This window comes from Lissotriton helveticus, chromosome 9, assembly GCF_964261635.1.
Source record: "Lissotriton helveticus chromosome 9, aLisHel1.1, whole genome shotgun sequence".
NCBI classification, from domain to species: domain Eukaryota; kingdom Metazoa; phylum Chordata; class Amphibia; order Caudata; family Salamandridae; genus Lissotriton; species Lissotriton helveticus.
Window position 1 is genome coordinate 617,662,435 of NC_136070.1, and position 22,461 is coordinate 617,684,895.

The following is a 22,461-nucleotide window of genomic DNA, read 5'->3' on the forward strand; positions in this document are numbered from 1 at the left end:
CATAATTTGACGTCTACATCTATAACTCTGTGAATCTGCCCTGTGATGTACCCGTTTCTAAACGGGTGTCATCAGGTAACTATACAATAAATCTCCAAAGATATTGTCGCACCATAAAAAAGTCATTTACACACCCTTCATACTGCTCATTCCATTCCACTGCTTCTTGAAAATGTGGTTTTACAGCTCCGTGTTACAATGCCCCAAGAAATTCTCGTCATTGTTTGGAATCTGTATGCCTGTATTTATAGCCCGAGCCCCAGGCCATGTGTAAGGCTCTCAAACAGGTAATTCCTCTGCGCAAGTGGCCCATTTGCAATCTTAAGAATCCAGAAAACTTTTATATCATTTGATATTAACAGATCCCTTACCTTCCAAAAGTTTGACAAAGGGCTCCGGGCATGTAGATGGGATAGGAAGGGTTAACTTGTTCATGGCCACGCCATAGGCTACTGCCATGGCATCGATCTCCCGGTAGGGCACTTCTCCAGTCAGTAACTCCCACAGAAGGACTCCAAAGCTGCAACACAGAACAGACTCCCCTTCAGTCTAGATCGGAGTTTAACCACATGGATGCTGCACATATTCCTCTGCTGTGCTGGACAGCAATTAAAACGGGTGTGGTCATGACGAGATCAGCTCGTCATGAGCACAGGAGCACTGTACTGCATGACAAGCTGAGCTCGTCATGAGCATGGAAGGGGTTAATGAACCGAGTTTGCACAGCTACAGTACGCAGAAAGGAAGTAAAAGAAAGACTGAGAACCCTCTTCCCAGTCATCAGGCTTTTACGTCTGACAGCAAGGTAATGTGCAACTGAAAGCCATACATTTTTCCAAAGTCTGCTAAAACTCCGTTTTGTAAAACAAGGAGCCCGCACTGAATAAAAGAGATCTCTAAAATGATCTTTTAGGATACATTTGCTTTACTCCCCTGGTTTTGGGGTCTCATGGGGGAGTAGATTTTAAAATCCTTCTCTCACAATCCACAGCATCACCACGCACCACTATTCCACACCACACTCACACTGGCTGAGCAGCAAGTATAACAATACTCATCTTCACTGAAGGTGGGACTTCCTGTATGGTAATTTGATTTGAAATCCTGTGAAACCAGTGCCCCAGGCAGGCAGAGTACAATCTCATGTTTATTGTTCTTATATAGGGACAGGCCAAAGACAGGTTCCTTTGGCAGTATGTTGTAGAGTCTTCAGGAGAAGAACAAATAAAGAGGATCACAGCATGCAAGGGTCAAGGTAGACAGGGACAACTCCGAATAGAAACATTTTGAGCAGCATTCCCCTTTTAAGTAACAACCGCCTCATTGTTAGGGACCACATACTTTAGGCTAACTTCAAACGATAAACACACAGTCACTACTCCTTTCTCAACTGCTAATGATGGATATGTTCAACTAAAGTCTTGGAGGAGGGGGCTGGCGCAATGAAACATATTCTAAATGGTACGAATGGTCATCAGCTGCTTTGAACGGTGTCCTTACCTCCACACATCGCTGCTTTTAGAGAAGAGAGATAATCTGATGACTTCAGGTGCCATCCAGGCATACGTGCCCGCTGCACTCATTTTTGTTGTTTTCTGCCACTCGCGCGCCAGGCCAAAATCCGTAATTTTTAGAATCTTGTTGGAGAGATCATCGTTCTCGATCTTCTCGAGGATCAGTACTGCAAAACAATGAAAAAGAGGCTGTTACAAGGCGTCGATCATAGAGGATTTGGGATTGTGTCAAGCTATTCTCTTTTCTTTCTTTTTGCTTGTCTCTGATTCCTTACATTTCTTAATATCCTTAAAGAAGCCTCATAAATAACTTATAAAGACTATTTAGAAATGGTCTACATCACCACTGGCCCGGACACCAATAGTAAATCTTAACTGGGCGTCCACTACTAATAAATAGTACAACAGTACCCCCAGATTCAAATACAAGCTGATTGCATATTGCTACCACAAACTGTGCGGCTTGATGGCCAAAAGAGGTGGTGGTTTCCTACAGTATAAAACCAGTAGCAGAGTTTTAACGATGTGAATGTCCACCAGGGTTGTGTTTTTTTGTAAATAGCTAACAAGTAAGTACCTCAAGCTATAAATGCAAATATAGCAAAAAGAGCTACTAAAATGTTAATGTAATAAATATTGTTCACAACCCTAAATGATACCTGGAATATTCTGGAAGAGTTACACAGTTTTGAATTCGGTATAGGATTCAACACAGGAAATACTGTTGGAAAAAAAGTTTCACAATCACTAACTGAGCGAAAGCAAGTCAGTGCATGCTGCAAAAAAATGGAGAATCCCAATCTTCCTGCCAAAACCCAGTTAATTTGTATCTAATGCGTGTTTGGTATTCCGCTGATCACTAACTTGGAAACCTTGAAGAAACCCAGGAATATCATCAGAAAGGCAAGCTGTAAAATAAGAAAAGACTAGCCAGCACAATGGAGACAACAAGTGTTAAGATAGGAAGACCCAGAAAAATCTACTTTTCAGCCTTTTTAGAGTTAGTGTTTGTCGACCAATAAACATGTGGATCCTTGTGACAGGGTGGGGTTCCTAGCGATCCTCCGTCAATAGCTCCAAATGCAGGGGAGCCAAAACTTGGCTAGAAAGAGCCGGATGGCTATCTGGCAAATGACAGTGAGTCTAAAGACACACACTGGGACCACCAGGTCCTACTTAGGGTCTTCTTATCCAGACTAAGCAGAGGGCAACTGGGTTCTGGATCTCCAGGTGAAATAGCAATGTTTATACTGCAAGTGTGCTCACCAAACATCTTAACAGTTCAAAATGCCATCTAACTAGGATGTGGCAGGGTTTTGCTACTCGCTAGGTTTACTGGGAAGAATATCCCATTCCTTTCTCAAAGAATGCACTCACAGAGCCTGCCGCATATGTACGGCTGAGCAGGTAAACACTCCGTGTACTGGCTCTTTTTGGAAACCTTGCGTATTTCTCCTAGACAACAGCTGGGCACAAAGGTTTCAGAATGTTTCTACATGGCCCCCCAAGTCGCCATCGTCAGACAACATGGACTCAGCATAGTATCCTATGCTGACGTCACGCAGCTCATCCTCTCCCTCACAAAGGACCCCAAAACCACCAGACTCAGCTTCTAGGAAGGAATGAAAGACGTTGCAACTTGGATGAGCAGCAGCTGTCTGAAGCTCAACTCAGAAAAAACAGAAGTCCTCATCCTTGGACCCACCCCCTCATCTTGGGACAACACCTGGCGTCCCACTGTCCTCTGTAACCCCCCCCCCCCCCCCCCACCCCTACGGATCACACCTGGAACCTCGGCATAATACTCGACTCCTCCCCACCAGATGAACTCCGTTGACTCCTCCGGCTTCAACTCTCTCTGTATCCTCTGCAAGACCTTCAAGTGGATCCCTCCCGAAGCCAGAAAGACTGTCACCCACGCACTCACAACAAGCAGATTGGACTACGGAAACGCCCTCTACATTGGATTCAACAAATCCCTGCTTCGCAAACTCCAGACCATCCCGAAAAACCGCATCCAGACTGGTTCTTGGCATCCCACGACATGAGCACTTCACCCAACACCTGCGAGACCTCCACTGGCTCCCCGTCGAGAAGAGAGTAATCTTCAAGCTACTCACCCACACCTACAAATCCCTCCACAACGCCGGACCCACATACCTCAACAAAAAAGTCTCCTTCCACATACCCAAAAGAAACCATCGCTCCATTGACCTCGCCCTAGCAGAAACCCTGCGCATCCGCAGAACCAGAGCGGGTGGAAGAGCCTTATCCTACGTCGCGGCCAAGGCCCGGAACTTGCTCCCAGTCAACATCAGACACGCCCCTACTCTGTACACCTTCAGAATAGCCTCAAGACCTGGCTTTTCGGCTGACTCGGAGCTGCAGCCCCCGTGCCATGAGACCGTCACAAGTGAGTAGCACGCTTTAACATTCCCTTATTGATTGATTGATTGAATTGTTCGAATGGGTTGTCTGTAATGATCAATCCACACAGCTTTAAAGGTGAACTTCTTTATTAAGTTGAAACACCGGAGTATGGAGCAGACACCAGGCACATCTTTCCCTGCTCCATTCCCTTGCATCTGCCAGTTCTAATCCCCTCAGGATCTTGAACTTGGTCGAGGCACAGGCATAACTGTTTACATATAAATAACAACAATAAAATGCATGTGCAATTAAATACATAAAGAAAGGTGCATGTGCGGATACGCGTGCTAATACACATAACAGACATAACACATATTCCCCCTTTTTATAAAATGATAACTTAACTACAGATGTACCACCATAAGTCACTTCTTTACATCATTAGATTAAGCAATATCTTTACTTCCCAGTACTTCCTCCTCCTCAACAATAACATCTTCCCCCAACTGCACAATCTCCTCTCTGTAGCGATTCCTTTGACTTAACTCAGGATCCTTATTATTTTCTTGACCCAATTCCTCATCAAACTGAAACCTTCCCTAAAACTCATTCCAGACGTACTGCATGAATTGCAATTACCGCTTAATACTCTAATTTCTTAGGGTTCCATACTTTCCAATTACCTAATAACACAGCATTTCTCAAATCCTTGGTAAATTGCAATAGGTCAGAAAACTGACTCTCACCCTTATTCCCATTCCAGTGTTTCTTTACTTTGACCCACATACCTTTTGTAATCACACCATTCTCAGATCCTCTCTTGAGATCAAACATGTGTTTATAGTTCAGATGTTAAGCCACAATATTCTTCCTTACTTCTTTCACCGACGTGGTAGTATCTTCAGCCTGCAACAACCATTCTGGGTTACACTTAGGCTGGCTACCCTTCCCCTAATAACTTTGAAAGGAGAAACTTCCAAAACTTCATACGTAGTGGTCTTGTACATCCACAGAGTCTTAAAAATCTACATCTCCCAATCACCTACATTCTTGGTAGCAATCAGAACAGCATTATGTACTCTGTTAAATCTCTTAATCATGCCATTCCCACTAGGATTGTACAAAGACATGGTCCTATGCTTGATACCAATTTTACTGAAATACTCTTTAGCCAATTTAGACACAAACGGTTCCCCATTATTGCTAATTATCTGCACCGGTAACCCTTCATCCACAACAACTTTGTCAACAAATTTAAGTACCTCCTCCAAATCCACTTTTTCTACCACTTTGACCACAGGCCACCTGAAAAACACATCAATAAGTGCAATGAGGAACTTAACAGGAGAACCAATGGGGCCCATTATGTCAATAGTCCCTGTATGCCATGATTTTATTGAACTATAGATTTGCACATGTTAAGTCTCAAAGCCTTAGGCGATATATCTGAATTTGCGCACCACGCAACTTCTCACCATTCTCTCAGCCCACATGTCTATGCCAGGCCACCAGTACCATCTTTTAATTCATTGTTTGGTTTTCACAACAACTTCATGTCTTTCATGGCACATTTTAACAATTCTTGTTCACAAATGAACAGGCGTAATCACTCTCTACTTCTATACACATTTCCATGTACCACAGACAGCTCGCTTATTATTTCCCAAAAAGCTTTCAATTCTTTCTCTATTACATGCTTTTTTGGGCCAACCTTGTTCCACACAAGCAATACGTTGCTGTAAAGTAGTGTCTAAGGAATATAGTGACTTCTACTCCTCTTCAACAGCTGGTGCCATTCCTTGATCATGGACCAATGCAATATGGAAATCTTCCCCTGAGACTCTTGCATTTCAGTAGGCATGCGTGAAAAATAAAAAACGGGCAATACATTTTTCTTTCCTGTCACGTATTTAATTATATAAATGAAATCCTGGTGCCTCATGGACATTCTTGCTATCCAGGCCGAAGCTTTAAATATACTTTCAGTAGTCAGCAGCTTTACTAGAGGGTTATGTTCGGAGCAATCTTTGCAACGCCTACCCAAATAAAAGATCGAAAATGCTACAAGGCCCAGGTGCAAGCAAGGGTCTCTTTTTCTATTACAGAAAACTTCTCTTCAGTTGAGGAAAGCACATGAACATCACACAAACTTATATAATTATATTCTCCTTCCACTCTAAAGTTATCTAAGAGAGTACACTTCTCAACCCTTTGTTACTCGCATCAACAGTGACTACAGTTTCTAACTCAGGATCAAAACTTCTTAAAACAGCGGATTCCTTAATGGCTCTTTGTAGGTCTTCAAATTCCAAATTGCAAACATCTGTCCAAAGAAACTTCACCTTGCACTTTAACAATTGTTTCATGGTAAAACCCCTATAAGAGAACCCTTTTACAAATTTAGCATACAATTGCACTAGATAAAGGAAGGATCTCACTTCATCCTTATTGGTTGGATGTGGAGCATTTTGGATGACTTCCATCAATGATGGTTCAATGGTGACCCCTTCACTACAAAAGACATGACCGAGTTATGTCACAGACTGTACTCCAAACTTGCACTTAGAGGGCACAACCGTCAAAGCGCTTTCTCTCAAACTACCTAAAATGTCTGCTAAAGTGTTATCATGCTCACTCCTGTTTTCCCGAACAACAAGATGTCGCCTTGGAAGCATCTTACATTCATATGTTTGTCAAAAGGTTTAAACATGAGCCTTTGGAAGATGGCAGCAGCGGACTCTAGTCCAAAAGGCGTAATTTTGTTTTGGAAACAACCTATGGGGGTCATGAATGCTATGAAACATTTACTATCTTTGTTCAACTGTATTAAGTGATACACTGCTGAGAGATCAATAGCTGAAAACCACCCAGTACCCTTCACCAATGCTAGAATTTCAGAAATGCTGTGAGTAAAAACCACAATATTGTTATTTAAATGGTGTAAGTCTATGCATATTCTAATCTTTCCATCACTTCGTCTCACAATAACAACCGGAGAAATCCACCCTGTGGACTCAATAGGCTTGATTATGTCTGCTTTAGCATTTATTCCCTGAGAGAAATGGAAATATTCCTTACTTTGTGCATCGTTTCAACCACCACAAGCGTGATGGCCACCGGGAAGAAGCCCATGCATAAACTGGGCAGAGTGGAAAGCATATTTCAAAATTTTCTTCACAGTATTGATGAGAGTGGGAAAATAGCTCCTGCACAGAAAAAACCCATTGTTTTACATTCAGTGGCGCCGGAGGGTTTGTAGGTTTATGAGGAAATTGTAAAGAAGCGAGGGAGTCCAGAATTATAAAAATACTTCTTTTATTCAAGTGCCAAAAAAGGACCCACTGGTGCACAAGCCTAAGTGTCCAGCCAAAGCAACTCCAACCGCTTCTCTGGCAATCAAACTCAAGCACCTGCATCAGTAAGTTCCATATTACAGTTCCATGTGACAATACTAAAATTACATAACACATTCTAAATTCTATAATAAATATGAAAGAAAGACACAATTACCACATGTATCCTTTCACAACAAAATAAACAAAAATTACTCCAGAATATAATTATCAAACTTCTTGGTAGTCTGGTATTCCTCTTCTGTAATACAAAATTATCCTGAACAGAAGGATCAGTAGATTCTTCTACACTAGATTCCTCTACAGTAGATTCCAAGTGACAAGCATCAGGAATACTGATATCACCGTTTCCAGAACAACCTTGAGAAGAACCACCCCAGAGCAATGTTCATCAAACCAGACATCACCACCATCCCCCTCTTTTTCAAAAAAACATTCCTGCCACAGTTTGAAAATAACAATAGAACTTTAGTTCCACCAACCCTTGCTCCTCAACAAAACAGTAGAATCAGTGACCCTTTCAACTTTGAAGGGAACAGTAAACTTAGATGAACCTTTACGTGTTAATGCAGGTTTGATGATCTGTACTCAGTCATCAACTTCTACATTTTTACTTTTAGTCTTGTGAGAAACGTCATGGTAAGATTTACCACAAATGCGAGAGTCAGTTATATTCTTTCTAGCTTTGATTATTGAAGACTCAAGAGTGTCTCTCTCAACACCCTTTTTGAATAAAGGGACCAACAAAGACTTGCCCTGTCTGCCTCTCATCAAAAAAATGGAGACACTCCTGTGCACGTATTAGGAGTTATGTGATAACTCCAAAATTTTTCTTTTAGAAAATCAAAAACATCACGATTACTCTCCAAGGCAGCTTGGATCCCTTCTTTTATAAACCGATTAGCCCTTTCTACTTGGCCATTGGAACGGGGACTATACAATGGTGCCCTCTCAGAACGCACACCAAACGTTCCCAAAAAATTCTGCATTTTACTAGAAATTAATTGCACCCCGTTGTCTGACATAAGAGTTATAGGTGCACCCTCAATCCTAAAAATGTGTTTCGAAAATGATATCACTTCATCAGTGACAGGATGTTCCACAAAGGTGTAGTACAACCACTAGGAAAAGTTGTCAATGAGTACAATTAAAAATCTCTTCTCCTTGCCTAAACAGTCATAGGGACCTGAAAAATCAATCGAAACTTTTTCCCAAGGACCCAAAGGAGCATCTTGAATAGACAAAGGTTCAGTGGAAACTTTCCAGTGTTTGTCAGATTTAACACATATAGAACAGTTGTCCACAAACCGTTCAACAGATGCGTCCACACCTGGCCACCAGTGGTGAATTTTGAGCAATTGTTTTCTTCCAGACACTCCTGGATGTCCAGAATGGGCTAACTGGATGAGTTTATTTCTGACACCAGCCAGTGGCACAAACAAATCCTTCCTCAGTAATATGTCATTTTCAATGCTAAGTTCATTGGCAACCTGTGCAAAACTTCGAAGAGGAATCTCTAAATTCTTGCAAGACGGCCAACCATTGGTAACAAAATGCTTGACTTTTGACAAACTAGTATCAAGAGCTACACAGTCGTTCCATTCCTTTTCAGAAATAGCAGACCACCACAAATCAATGGCATCTACGAAAACCACAACACACGCATGCTGGTCAATAACCTCATTTCCAGATTCATCTACTGGCGGAAGTCTAGATAGACAGTCCTCAGTAAAAATAGTACCACCAGGAAAGGAATGTGTTGAGTTTCAAAATTAAACTCCTGCAATCTAGCAATAAGCCTTACCAGCCTGGACGAAACAAGTTTTTCTACTGCCCATACACAGGCCAAAGCCTCTTCTTCAATGGTACTATAATGTTCCTCTGTACCCTGAATGTCCCTAGAAATAAACAAAATCACTCTTTCCTTGCCATCCACAATCTTTGTAAACACAGCACCTAGTCCGATAGCACTAGCATCAACAGTAACATAGGATTATCCCTGAGGATCAAAAGTGTTGAGACCAGGTGTTTTAGCAATAAGTTTAATAACATTATTAAAAGCTTCATCATGAATATCTGTCCAAGTAAATTGAGAACCTTTTTTGAGAATTTGTCTAAAAGGCTAAACAAAAAGAGCATACATATCCCTTAACGAACCTGGCATAATATTCCCCTAACCCAAGAAAATAATGCAAATAATCTTTATCTTGGGATTTGCTAGCTTTCTCAAGTTATTAATAAGACCCTCCTTAGGAAAAATGCCATCAGGAGTGATCCTATAACTCACATAATTAATTTCATGTACAAGAATTTACATTTGTCCTTACTCACAGTCATCCCCTTGCTTTCTAAAATCTTTAAAACTTTATCAAGAACGACATTGTGTTGTTCACAGGTCTCTGCAAAAATTAGAATGTCATCCTGAAATGACTGCACACCACTCAAACCCTGAAACAAACTCTCAATTAGTTTCTGGGAAATGTTGGCCGCTGAGGCCAGCCCAAACGGCAAATCTGTAAAGACCAAATGGAGTGATAAATGCAGTAAGATCTTTCGAGGACTCGTCAAGAACTGCTTGATGATGAGCTGCTTTCAGATCTATTATAGAGAAAAAATTTGCACCATTCACAGCAGCTAGCATTTCCTGAATTCTGGGCAATGGGCAAGTATCTACCACAATGAATATATTAAGAGACCTAAGGCCCACACACAATCTCAAATCTTGATTTTTCCTAAGAGCAATAACTATAGCAGAAACCCACTCAGAACTATCGGTGGATTCAATGATGCCCTCAGAACACAAAGAATCTAAGTGAGATTTTAACTTTTGCTGTATACCTAGAGGAACCATGCACACTTTAGGTTGTATGGGCACAGCTCTGTTTTTAAGTTTGATCTTGTGTGTGTAACCTTTTACTTGACCCACTACATCCCCAAAAACATTTTTGTACTTATTTAGAATTATATCCAGAGAAGATTTATCAAGAGAAATATCATTGATAGTAATATCTCTCAATTGGATGGGACGATCAGAGCCTGGACATAAAATAAGCCCCAACCTTCCTAAATCATACCATCCAACAATGTTTTTACCATCAATAGCCACATAAATCTTAGTAAACACCTTGCGTCCTTCAAATTCTGAGGCATCTTCAAAGAAACCAAGCATACTAATATCGAAATTACCAAAAGCCTTGGGGTTAACATCGGTTTCGGTGAGTTTGACACCCACCCAAGTATCAGGCAAAATAGTAATGGGTGAACGTGAATTGGCCATGGCTTCAAGAGCCACATTGCCAATTAGAACAGTACCTAAAGCTGCCGTAAAAGGAACAGCAAGATTGTAAACAGAATGATCAAATAAATCATCATAAACAGTAAGAAGTACATTCTGCATATCATGCTCAACACTAGAAATATTGGTATTTGAAATTTTCTTTGCTGCTTTGCAGACAGACGAAAAGTGGCCAACTTTACCACACTTAACACATTTCTTTATAAGAGCAGGACAATCTGGAAAATTCGCCAAGTGTAACTTAGACCCACACCTATAACAACTTGGTTTAAAATCCCTGGTTGTTTTGACATTACCCATGCTAAATGATTCAATGGCACAAACAGGAGAAGAAGAAGCAGCATTTTTAGTTCTTCAGCTGTGATGATTTTAGAAAATTAAATGGACCTTTCAATCCCCTTGGCTAAATTCAAAACTTCAGTCAATGTAGGATTCCGACAAGCAAAAAATCTTTCTTGTACCTTTTTTTTTTTTTTTTTTTAAACCTTTATTAGCGTCAAAAGGATATACAAGTCTAGGCCTACAACCAAATCGGCCGGCCTCAATACGTAAAGCAATCAGAAGTTCCAAGGCAAACATTACAGAGTCAATCAGCAAGAAGCAGAGGCAATACAATCGTAAAAAGGGAGAATATACCTAGGAACCAGAGGGCCAAGACACAGGAGCAAAAAAGGTTAATTTTATAATATGGGGATAAGGCGTACGACAGGCTCACTTTCAATATAGAGACGTCCGAAGTCCCAGAACCAGCCTCAGCGACAATAAGGGGGTATGGGGCCGCAATACAGGAGAGGCAACACAATTCACACAGGAAGATCGGGATAATTTAGACATAATCGACACTCGAACATTATCATCGTTACATGCCCACCACCCAAACCACAGCTAAGCCAGAACAGAGGGATCGGAGAAACATTACATCAAAACTAACCCGTCATAGTGACCTCTAGGAAAAAGGAGGGAGGGGGACGGGGGCGAGGAAAAGAGGGGGAAGAGGGGGGAAAAGAGGGGGAGGGGAGGAGGACAAGACGGAACAATGAGAAAAAGAAATGAAATACAAAAACGAAAGAAAGAAGACACGCCGACACAGGCGTCCCGTGGCGGGAGTACAGGAGAAAACAGGAGTATCAGCACCAGTGAGGGTACAGCAATCGAGAAGAAAAGCAACCGAACCATAAAAGGAGGGTTAACGACGCCACACACCCCACCCCGAACACACCACGGGAGGCAGGGACAGACGCGGCAGTACTATAAAGAGATACAAAAGGGCCATAGAACCATAAAACAAACAACAAATAGAACCCAACCCACCCATCCCACCCTGCACCCCTGTAGAAGGCTATGGCCTACCCTTCAGACAGCGTGCCTGTCGCCCTAAACCAGAATCCGAAATATAGCAAGAAAGAAAGAGAGAAGAACGAGACAAAAAAACAGAAACAGAAATAAAGAAAACAGGAGGGAGGAGCATAAGAACAGAAATCAATATGGTTGGCCGCCGCCCTCCGCCCAACCAGACAATCGCAGCAAAAACAGACCAGGACGACATCCCATCAAGCGCCATAAAACTTACAGAGGAGGGGACCACCCACCGCTCTATGGGTACAAACAGCCGCACCACTAAGTCGTGTACCAATAATCAACCAGGAGTCGTGCATATCACCCCCATCCCTTCCGAACCACAAATCCCACCCACCACATGACAGTGTAAAATGAGATACTCAATACAAGACCAGCACACAATCGAAAAAAATGTTGACTACCATGTAGACATGGGGGGTAAATCGGTCCGCAAGTGAGCAAAAGTCCGAGCAGAGAGTTTAAATGCATCAGCAATCGCAGCACGGGTGATGAAGAACAGGAGTTCAGTTTCGCCGCTTGGGAAGGCGAGGGGGTCTCTGTAGTAGACAAAGGCGAAGCCATCGGAGCAGGTGCAGGCGGCAGTCCACCAATATTTCTAGGCATCCGAGCCGAACAGGGCCGCGGCACAATGTCCAAGTCCCCGGGGTCAGAACCTCGAAAAACAGGGAGCTCAAAAGTCACCGGCACACAAAATGATCTTCGATCAGCGGCAGCAACACTTGCAGCAATCGAGGGGGGCGAGAAAATGGAGTCACTGAAACAAGAGGGCGGCAAGAAGAAACGGCTGCTCAAAATGGCAGCAGATCGTGGCGGACTCACAGGGACATCGGGGTCCAGGGATGCGCGCAGGGATCTCAGAGCTTCCAGGATATCTCTGACCGTAAGCTCACGCTCACCAGACCGGACCACCGCGCAATTAGGCAACCCAAGCCCGCCGCCACAAGGTGCTTCATGTTTCAGAGGGTCGGCCGCCATTTCGCGAAGTCAGCCCAGTCGCCGCCCTCTGCGACCCCCAAAAAACAGTTCCAAAATGTAGGACTTCACAGAGCTCCGGGGGGTTCCCAGCAATGGCAGCCTTGGTGCCGAAAGGATGTCCGCCCAATGCGGGTCTCCGCCTACACCAGCACCGGCGCCCCCAACAAGCAGAGTCCGGGCGCAGAGGTCCAGGGCCGCCGGTCAAAGCAGCGGCGGGGGGGAGGACCCCTTCACAGAATCAGTCCCCGGTGCATCTCACCCACATCAGCCGCGCGGTCACCAGGGCAGGCCCGGATCAGGATCGCCAGGATTTTCGCACAACGGCTCTCATCATTGGTTCACTCTCTCGACCGGGGCCGACAGTCGTCGGACCCCACAGGCTAGGTCCCGGTCTAGGTTCCACGGAGGCCCCGGTCTTGCGGAGGGCACAACTTCGGAGCCGCTGCACGTCGAAACCTCCGGGCCAAATGGTGAGTACAAGCGAGGTGTTCCGTTTCCGATTCTCCGATAATGTGTCGTCGCCGGACAGGATATTATACAGGATACATGATCAGGCCGGAGGGCTGCGGAAGCCGAGCTAAAAGGCGACCATTACGCTCGCGAGCTTGGCTCCTCCCTCCCTCTTGTACCTTTTTTGACTCACAATTAAACATAAATTAATCTCTAATGGAGAAATCAACATTTGCTCCAAACTCACAGTTTGCAGCTAAAACAGTCAAAGCTGCAACATACTCTTCAATGGTTTCATCAGCAAGTTGTTTCCTTTTGTGAAAAGCATGTCTTTCAATCAACACATTAGGTTCATCCTCAAATTGGCTCTCTAGCCTTGCTACTGCTTCTTTAAATACATTCCACCTTTCTTCTCCACTACTAGGTGGCGCTATAGGCACAAGATTTTTGAAAAATTCTATTGCTGCTGTGCCAAGAAAACTAAACAAGAAGGCTTTCATTCTTTCTGGGGAAAATGTTATGCCTTCAATGGCTACTATATAGTTCTCAAATGTTTCAAACCATTTCTTCCATCGCAATTTAGGTTTACCTGGAATTTGCAAAAATATGGTAGGCTGGTTGCAAATTTGAGAAGCTGCCATAACAAATTAGGTAAGACTAAATAAAATAAAGAAAGTAATGCAAATAAAGATTAAATAAGAAAAAAAAATGTGCATATCACTTTTGAATGATCGTAGAAGAACTTTCAAATATGTACTGGAAATAATACATCAAACACACGGAATATGCACCAGAAGATTAAAATAGTGTGCATATCACTGTTGTAGGAATATGCACAAGAAGAACTGAATAGTGTGCATATCACTGTTAGAATATGCACAAGAAAAACTGAATAGTGTGCATAGCACTGTTGTAGGAATATGCACAAGAAGAACTAAATAGTGTGCATATCACTGTTGTATAAATATAATCACAAGAAGAACTGAATAGTGTGCATATCACTGTTTTAGGTAAACTGATGCAATTGCTATGGTACATCTGTCAGAAATAGCCATAAAATGCCAAACATTGTAAAAGTGTGCGAATCACTGAATCCGCAAAAGACATAAAAATGCTTCTAAACCGAAGCGATGCGCACAATATTGCATGAAAAAGTAGCAAAGCTTATTAAATAGCTGAAATGATCCCAAGAGAAGTCCCATAAACTTCACTTAATTGAACTAGTGCGCAGAGATACACAAGGTAAATGAGTACATTCAAAATGGCCTCTACGTTGCCTCAATGTGTGCAAAAACGCACTCCCAATATGGCCGCCGGTGGCGTGTGTCACGTGAGTATTGTGGCAACAGTAGTCAGGCAGGCAGAGACGTGAGACGGCTACAGCACGCAAGCATCGTGGCAACAGTAGTCAGGCAGCAAAGACGTCACAAGGAAACAGGAGCACTCGCCTAAGGAGCTCAAAGCGCGTTACAAATGGCAAGCGTGAGCAGGCTCACGAGCGAGTAGCGGTTCCCCGCAGCAATGTAAAAGATAAAGTACAGTACCTTGAATGGTCAAATATTAAAGGATCGCTGTGGAAGAAGCACTGAATCACAATGCTCAATGATTCACTATGATGATCTTGAAGAGTTCCTCCAAACACAGGGTCGAAAATGCAAGGTAACTTGAAAGTGACTCCATCGATGTAACAAAAATAGGAATGAAAGCACAGTGGGTCGGCACAAAATGCTAAAAACAATTTGTCTCCATTGTAAAGAAGCGAGGGAGTCCAGAATTATAAAAATACTTATTTTATTCAAGTGCCATTAAAGGACCCACTGGTGCACAAGCCTAAGCGTCCAGCCAAAGCAACTCCAACCGCTTCAGTCATTCAAGCTCAAGCACCTGCATCAGCAAGTTCCATATTACATATTACAGTTCCATATGACAAGACAATACTAAAATGACATAACACATTCTAAATTCTATAATAAATATGAAAGAAAGACAATTACCACAGAAATGACTAAAACACATGGGGGTGGGATGGGATCTAGAAACTCAGCCAAAGCAAGGGCCTAACTGTTTACATACAAAAAACAACAATAAAATGCATGTGCAAATAAATGCAAAAAGAAAGGTGCACACACAGCTACGCGTGCTAATACAGATACCAGACATAACACTCCTTGTCCTCAGCAAGCAGGCATTGTCTTTAATTTTGCACAGGTTAAACAAAGCCTGAAAGCATCTATGGGGTACCCTAACGACAAATGCAGCTAAGATAATAATTGGGGGTGGGCAGAATTTGCGTAGCCGCGGTACGCAAAGCTCCGCAAAATGGTAAAAAATCTCTGTGAGCACACAAAAGTTCTGCAAACACGCAGAATTGCTTGTTCCAACCGTTCGCAATGCTTTTTTCCTGTTTGCGAACGCTGTTTGCATGCTCAGGGAGAAATATCTTGCGAACACGCATTTTGAAAGCGCGAACAAGCAAAAAATTCTGCGAAGCCGCGGATCGTGGAATTTTTGGCAATTCCAGGTTCTCCGCAGTACGCGAAAATACCGAAAATTAGCAAATTCCGGGAGCAGAACGGAATTTACCACCTAGGCCTAATAATAATGAACAGCTCCCGTCTCAAAAAACGTTTCAATGTTTGCAGTCAATCCCAACCACTAGATGTTCACACACATCAACTCTCAATCATGAAAATAAACAAACAAGGAGGGGATCCATATGTCACATGCCACTGGATCTAATCTTGATAAAAGATCAATATGTATTCCAAAAAGTTGCAGTCACTGCAGCAAAAAGGAGTATAACTGCTTTCTCCAGGCAGGACCTAGACAAAAGAGTCAAGGGAGCCACTCCCCTAGACTATGAGGTTAGGGCCAAACTGGGGGCCCCTCTAATGATGAATCAATGAGTTCCCTAAGGACTGTTACATCTAAAATTTTAAGCATCCCTTGTGAACCCCCCCCCATAAATGAACAAAAATGGGAAACTACAGGGAATCCTCCAGACTAAAATGGCAGAAATTAAACAACGTCCAGCTGGTCAGGGATTAGAATGCTTAAAGCAGAATTTGGCTCTAGGAGGCCATTTTAAAGAAGGACTGAACAGTACATCACTGTACAAGGGGTTCAATCTGTGCATAAAGAAAAAGTTACTTACCTTCAATAATGATATTTCTGGTGAATCTATAAGCTTTCCGCAGATACCTCATCCTATGAATACTTTAAATCCCAAAGCAGTACCTCCAAGGGAAGTCAGATTGAGTGTGCTGTGTAACAAAGGAAATCATGCAGCACAGCTCAGGAAAGAACCTGTCACTGTATGCTGGAGATGTGAGGCAGTACCGCTGTGCAAAGTTATGCAAAGATGACCATATATAGCAGATGTCAGTAACATGAACACCTCTGGAAAAAGCCGTGGAGAAGGCCATGGACCTGCTGGAATGAGCGCCAAGGCCTTCTGGGGGGGGGTCTTTCTTGACCAGTGCATAGCAGATCTTGAGTCAAAGGATAACCTAACACGAAATCGTGTATTTAGTGACCACCTTGCTCTTTGTAGCCCCAGCGTAGCCCACAAAAAGATGGCCATGAACTCTGTCCTGTGCAGGTGGCCGATGTTGTAAGCTATTGCATTTATAGAGTCCAGTCTACGCAGAGTTTCCTCCTCCTTGGTTGGATGTAGAGGAAAGAATAATGATGGATGAGTAACAGACTGGACTATATGGAATGCAAAAATCACTTTGAGCAAGAAGGATTTGCAGGTTGCAAAGAACCAACTCATCCAGGTAGAGGCCTGTGAGGTGTGGACAAACTGATAGAACCTGCAGTTCACAAATTGTACGAGCTGAAGCAGATGCCACCAACATAACTGTCTTCAAGGTAAGAAGTGGAACTTCAAATTGCCTTGCGTGGGAATGCCATCACATAAGTGAACAAAAGATGAATAATAAAAGGAGTGGAAGGAAACGAGTAAAGCAACCCTTTTACAAACCATGCTCCTAGTTGCCATCTACACAATTAAGGTTGGCCAGGAAGACATATGAAAGCAAACTGGGCAGTTAAATAGCCATTAACAGTAGCCATAGGCAGGCCCTGCCATGCAAGGAAAAATGCAAATCGCAAGAAAGATGAGATTTAAAGTAGTTAATGCATATCAAATTCTACCACTACACAAACGTATTTCAGCACCTGTTTAGATAGATTTAGTAGCAGACTCTGTGTTGGCCAAGATGATGTCTGCACCTCATCAGGAAAGAATAAGGATTATAACTTGTCCAGATCAATCTCCTTGTGTGCAGCCACAGTATGTGGGGCAGAGGAAGACTTGTCCACACTGCAACAAGAACAGGCCCATTTTGTGTGGGAGAAGAAGAGGTAACTGAATGCTACGTGCCAAAAGATTGGCATATCTAATTCTCCTTGCTCAGACAAGAGCAATTAAATTCAGCTGCACAAGACACTCTTGCACTTTCTTCAGCACTTTAGACAGAAGCATGATATTAAGGGATGCATACAGCAGGCCCTGACCCCGTCAAACCTGAAGGCATCCCACAGGATTTGATTGGATTGTGAGGCACAAATGACACATATTGCAAAAACGTTTCATTCCAAATCGAGTGAACCAAAAACTACTCTCTGAATGGAATATTACTGTATCGCCCTCTGGGGTCAAAGGAAGCATTTCTTTCAAAAGATAAGCACACTGATAGAGGACTGTGTCACTATCGCTGATTACCTAGTGCTGGGTGATTTCAACTTCAATCTTGACAATCTGAAGGACAGTGATACCATCCAACTGTTATAAATCATGGATACCCTAGGGCTGCCCCAGAGAGTTGAGGGCTCCACTCACTCAGCGGGACATACACTAGATGGGATTTTTACGAATAATTCGCATTTGGAATTAACAAACATTCTTCCCTTGGTATGGTCAGACCATAAGGTGGTGTTTTTTCAATCAATCAACCGCAGCTAAAAAAAGCAGCTGTGATGACACCTTCAAGGACCCAAAAAATTAGAGCATGAGGTACAATAAACACCAACGATCTTGAGCAGACCCTGCAATCTACATTACCCATAATCAGTGAAGATCCTAACCAAGATGTCGAAACAGCTACACAGAAGTATACAACATGGGTAAAAAAGGCTATGGACATTCTAGCACTTGTAAAAAAAAGTGCAAAATAAATGGTCTTAGTGCCCATTTCGAAGCCTGCTTTTCTGAGTGCCTCAGGACTCAAACAATTATGTAGGAAACAAGAGTGAGTATAGAGAATCAAGTATGATCCTCATGACAGAGAGGTTTACAAAAGGACTATTGCTGAATATAAAAGGCTCATACAAAGAGAAAAAACAAGGTACTTCACTGACAAAATTCACTTAACAGAAAACTCAGCCAAAAAACTCTTCAGTACAGTAAAAAAAACTATCAAAGATGTTCACAAAAACTGGCATCACAGAAAACAGTACCTTCTGTGATACTCTCGCAAACTTTTTTCAAAATGAAGTAACAGAGGTATTTGACTCCTTTACTCTAAATCACCAAGAAGAACATCAACCTCAAATAATTAACTCACCACCTTCAGATACAATAGTGGATAGGTTTACGCCTCTGAACGAAGAAGAAGTTCTGAATCTGATCAAATCGAGCAAATCAGGATCCCCACGAGATCCCTGCGCCCCCAAAAATCGTACACTTAACGCCCAGGATTTTTGGAGATCAGTTGACAAATATCTTAAATAAATTTATTAGTACGGGACACATTTCCTCTGAATGAAAAGTACATTAATCCTTCTTCTATTGAGAAAAAACAATCTCAACCCTCAGGAACCTAGTAGATGTAGGCCCATTTCCAGAATTCCCTTTCCAGCTAAATTGCAAGAAAAAGCCCTGAACAACAAACTTATGTCATGCATTGACAGCAATAATGTATTGGATCCCTCCCAATACAGTTTTAGGAAGGCGCACAGTACAGAAACAGCCTGGCTCACTGCCGCGGAAGAACTAAGATGGACCATGGATAATGGAGGTCAAGCCGTATTGATACTGCTTGATCTCTCCGCTGCCTTTGATACGGTCAACCATACTATTCTGATTGACCATTTACTAGGCTGGGAATAAGAGGTGAAGCCTTCAAGCTACTTAGGCCTTCCAAACAGAACAAATGGGCAAATTCGCATCAAAGCAATTCTGCTTGCCTTGTGGGGTACTGCAGGGCTAGTCATTGAGCCCCACCCTTTTCAACCTGTATGTTTCCCCTTTGGTCAAACTGATAAAGACCTTAGGTTTCTCAGTGGTGTCCTACGCTGATTACACCCAAATTGTGGTGTTATTAGCCAAAGAACATGAGGAGGTTGAATATAGGTTCAACTCCTGCATGGTCCAAATAGATCATTGGATGAAAACAAACTGCTTAAAACTAAACGCGGGGAAAACAGAGGTACTTCTGTTCGGGAAAGAGAATTCCCTCTGGTCACCAATCTAGTAGCCCCAAAATATGGGACTGGTAGCAACGCCAGTACAGAAAGGAAGGAACCTAGGAATTATCTTCGACGATAAACTCAACTTTGATCATCAAGTATAGGCACTTACATCCTCTGTGTTTTATACACTGAAAAAAATAAGGAAGATCTGTCCTTATATTCCCCCTGATCTTAACAAAACAGTTGTCACCACTCTAGTACTGGCCACAATAGACTATGAAAACGCCCTTTATATTGGCAACCGAAAAAGTCTTTACAAAAACTCCAAACGCTGTAAAACCCAGCTGCTGGACTCCGTATCGGAATCCCCAAACACAATTCAGCGGCCCAATCTTCGGTCAAGTTGTATTGTTTACCTATAGCCAAACGATTGGATTTTAAGACTCTATGCATTACCTTAATTTTTTCTGTGAATACACATGTATTATTATAGAATTTTCTTTTATCAAACCTGATCAATGCACTGACTTTTATTGTACCTTTTTTAATCAAATTAAAAATGTATATTTTCTAAACTGCACTAGTTTGTTTGCTTAATCTATTGTGTAATTGCTTTAAGTATATGCCTGGGAGTGTTACTCTACATATATTACCTTCAAAGCCCTGCACAGTACAGGACCGAGCTATTTCCGCTCGAAATTTGCCTGGTACTCTCCAGGTAGAACGCTCAGATCCTCAGATGCGATGCTACTAGCCCTTCCAAAAGCAAAGCGTGCCACCTGGGGTGGCAGGAGCTTTCTTCTCAGAGCATCCTCGCTATGGAACGGCCTACCGATTTCTATAAGGAAATGTTCTGATTTCCTGCCTTTTGGAAATTGATAAAGACCTGGTTATTCACACTTTAGTAACATCAGCAGACCAGTCACTACTCTCTGTTGTTTTCTGAACCACAAGACAGAAGCAGCGCTAAGACGCCTCTTGGCATTCAAGCGCTATACAAAATCAAAATCAAATCCCAATGAAAGTTAGTCTCTGTGTGGGGGTGAGGTGAGGCTTTTGGCACTTAATAGTAGAGCCCATGTCATTGAGAAGAGCCATCGTCCACAGGAGATGCTCCTGGACCAGAATGGGTAATCAGCCTTCATCAGCCATTCGTTCACGTACAGAAATACAGGGACTCCAGTCCTCTGTAAGGGGCCTGCCATGACGGCCAGCACCTTCATAAAAACATAAAACACTGTTATTAATCCAAACAGTAAGACTATATACTGAAAGAGTTGAGACCCCACTGTGAACGCCAAGTAGCACTTATGGATGTGGAGAATTGGAAGATGGAAATATGCATCCTGGAGATCCTGGGATACCAGTCAACCTCCTGAGTTCAAGGCTACAGGACTTGGTTCATGAACATCTTGAACTTGTTCTGCAGACGAACAGATTCAGAAGATAAAGATCCATAATAGGCTTCATGCCCCCAATCTTTTTGGCGAGCAAGAATTAAAGAGAAAAAAAAACAATGTTCACTTCTACTACGGAGGCACAAATTCAATACTTCAACCATTAGGATAGAGGCAGGAGTAGGTGAGCGTGCTCTGAAGAAAGGGGTTGTCTGGTGGAGAGGATAAGAAAAAGTACGGAGTAGAATCGCAGGGTGAGGTGAATAAACTGGCAATCTTTAATGACTGCCTCCCACGAGTGACAATACGCGAGCCCACCTACCTATCGAAAGTTGGGATGGGGTGTGAGTCAGAGCATTTTGGAGGTGGCATACCCCACAGAGGACGGTGAAATTGAATTTGCTGCTGTTGACGCCATTAAAACCACCCAAGAGTCAAAATGAGCAATACAATTGCTGTGGTATTTAGACAGACTAAAACAGCTGCCGATGCCAGGACTACACAGCCCTAAGATAATTATGGAGCTTCCAAAACTATTGGTGAATTGCCATGCAGTGCCCATGACGAGAGCCAAAGATTTGTTGTTCTTTAAGTGTTCCAGGAGTAGTCATCCCTCTGTCCGTACAACTGCTTTCTATCAGAGAAAATGTCCATTAGCGTAGCCTAGACCTCTAAAATTAAGTGGAATGCATCCAAGTATGTTACCACACAGTGACAACTTACTCACAAACCAAGTAACGGTGTCCTCTGTCTCAAAGCCACACTCAGTATCTGCTTGCATGCATTTAGGCCACCTCTCACAAGGTCAGAAGATTGATTTTTCCTAGGTTTTGGCCCACTGACACTCTAGTTTCAATAGTTCCCATAGGGCATGGACACAGAAGCTTAAAAGGTAAGTGGCATTAGTCATGGAGAGAGCCAAGCAGCTGGTGAGGGAGACCTTTACGATCCAAGATGTCAAATGTCTTATATTTTGTATCCGGAAGAGCCATAGGGAAAGTGCTGCATTTTTGCTTTGAAGACAACTTTTGAACAACCAGACTCACTGGTAAAGGTTGGGAGGTAAAATGTTGCAGGTTACCTAGAGCGGGCCTATGGGGGTCTGACAATCGGCTGTTGGACTGTTAGAACCGAAAAGGGTTTCTCCCATGCAGCCATTATAGAGTCCTTAAGAGCCTCATTAAAAGAAAGCAAGAGCTCAACAGAAACTACAGAGGATAGAAAGATGACCACCAAAATGTTAGGCTTCAATTTTGCTGAAGACAAAGTCAGTTTCAAGGCCTCCACCACCTTCTAAATGACTGATGTAAAGGAAAAAACGTACTCTCAAG

General features: G+C 42.7%; 1 protein-coding gene across 1 annotated transcript in view; it reads right to left on the minus strand.

The window, feature by feature from the left end:
- MAP3K10 (mitogen-activated protein kinase kinase kinase 10) overlaps window positions 1–22,461 on the minus strand; it is a 232,858-nt gene that overhangs the window by 102,674 nt on the left and 107,723 nt on the right. The window contains exons 2-3 of the mRNA XM_078660666.1: window positions 1,501–1,681; window positions 372–520 (exon numbers count right to left, since the gene is read on the minus strand). Of these exons, the coding sequence (XP_078516792.1) occupies window positions 372–520; window positions 1,501–1,681 (330 nt within the window). The remainder of the gene's footprint in view (window positions 1–371; window positions 521–1,500; window positions 1,682–22,461) is intronic.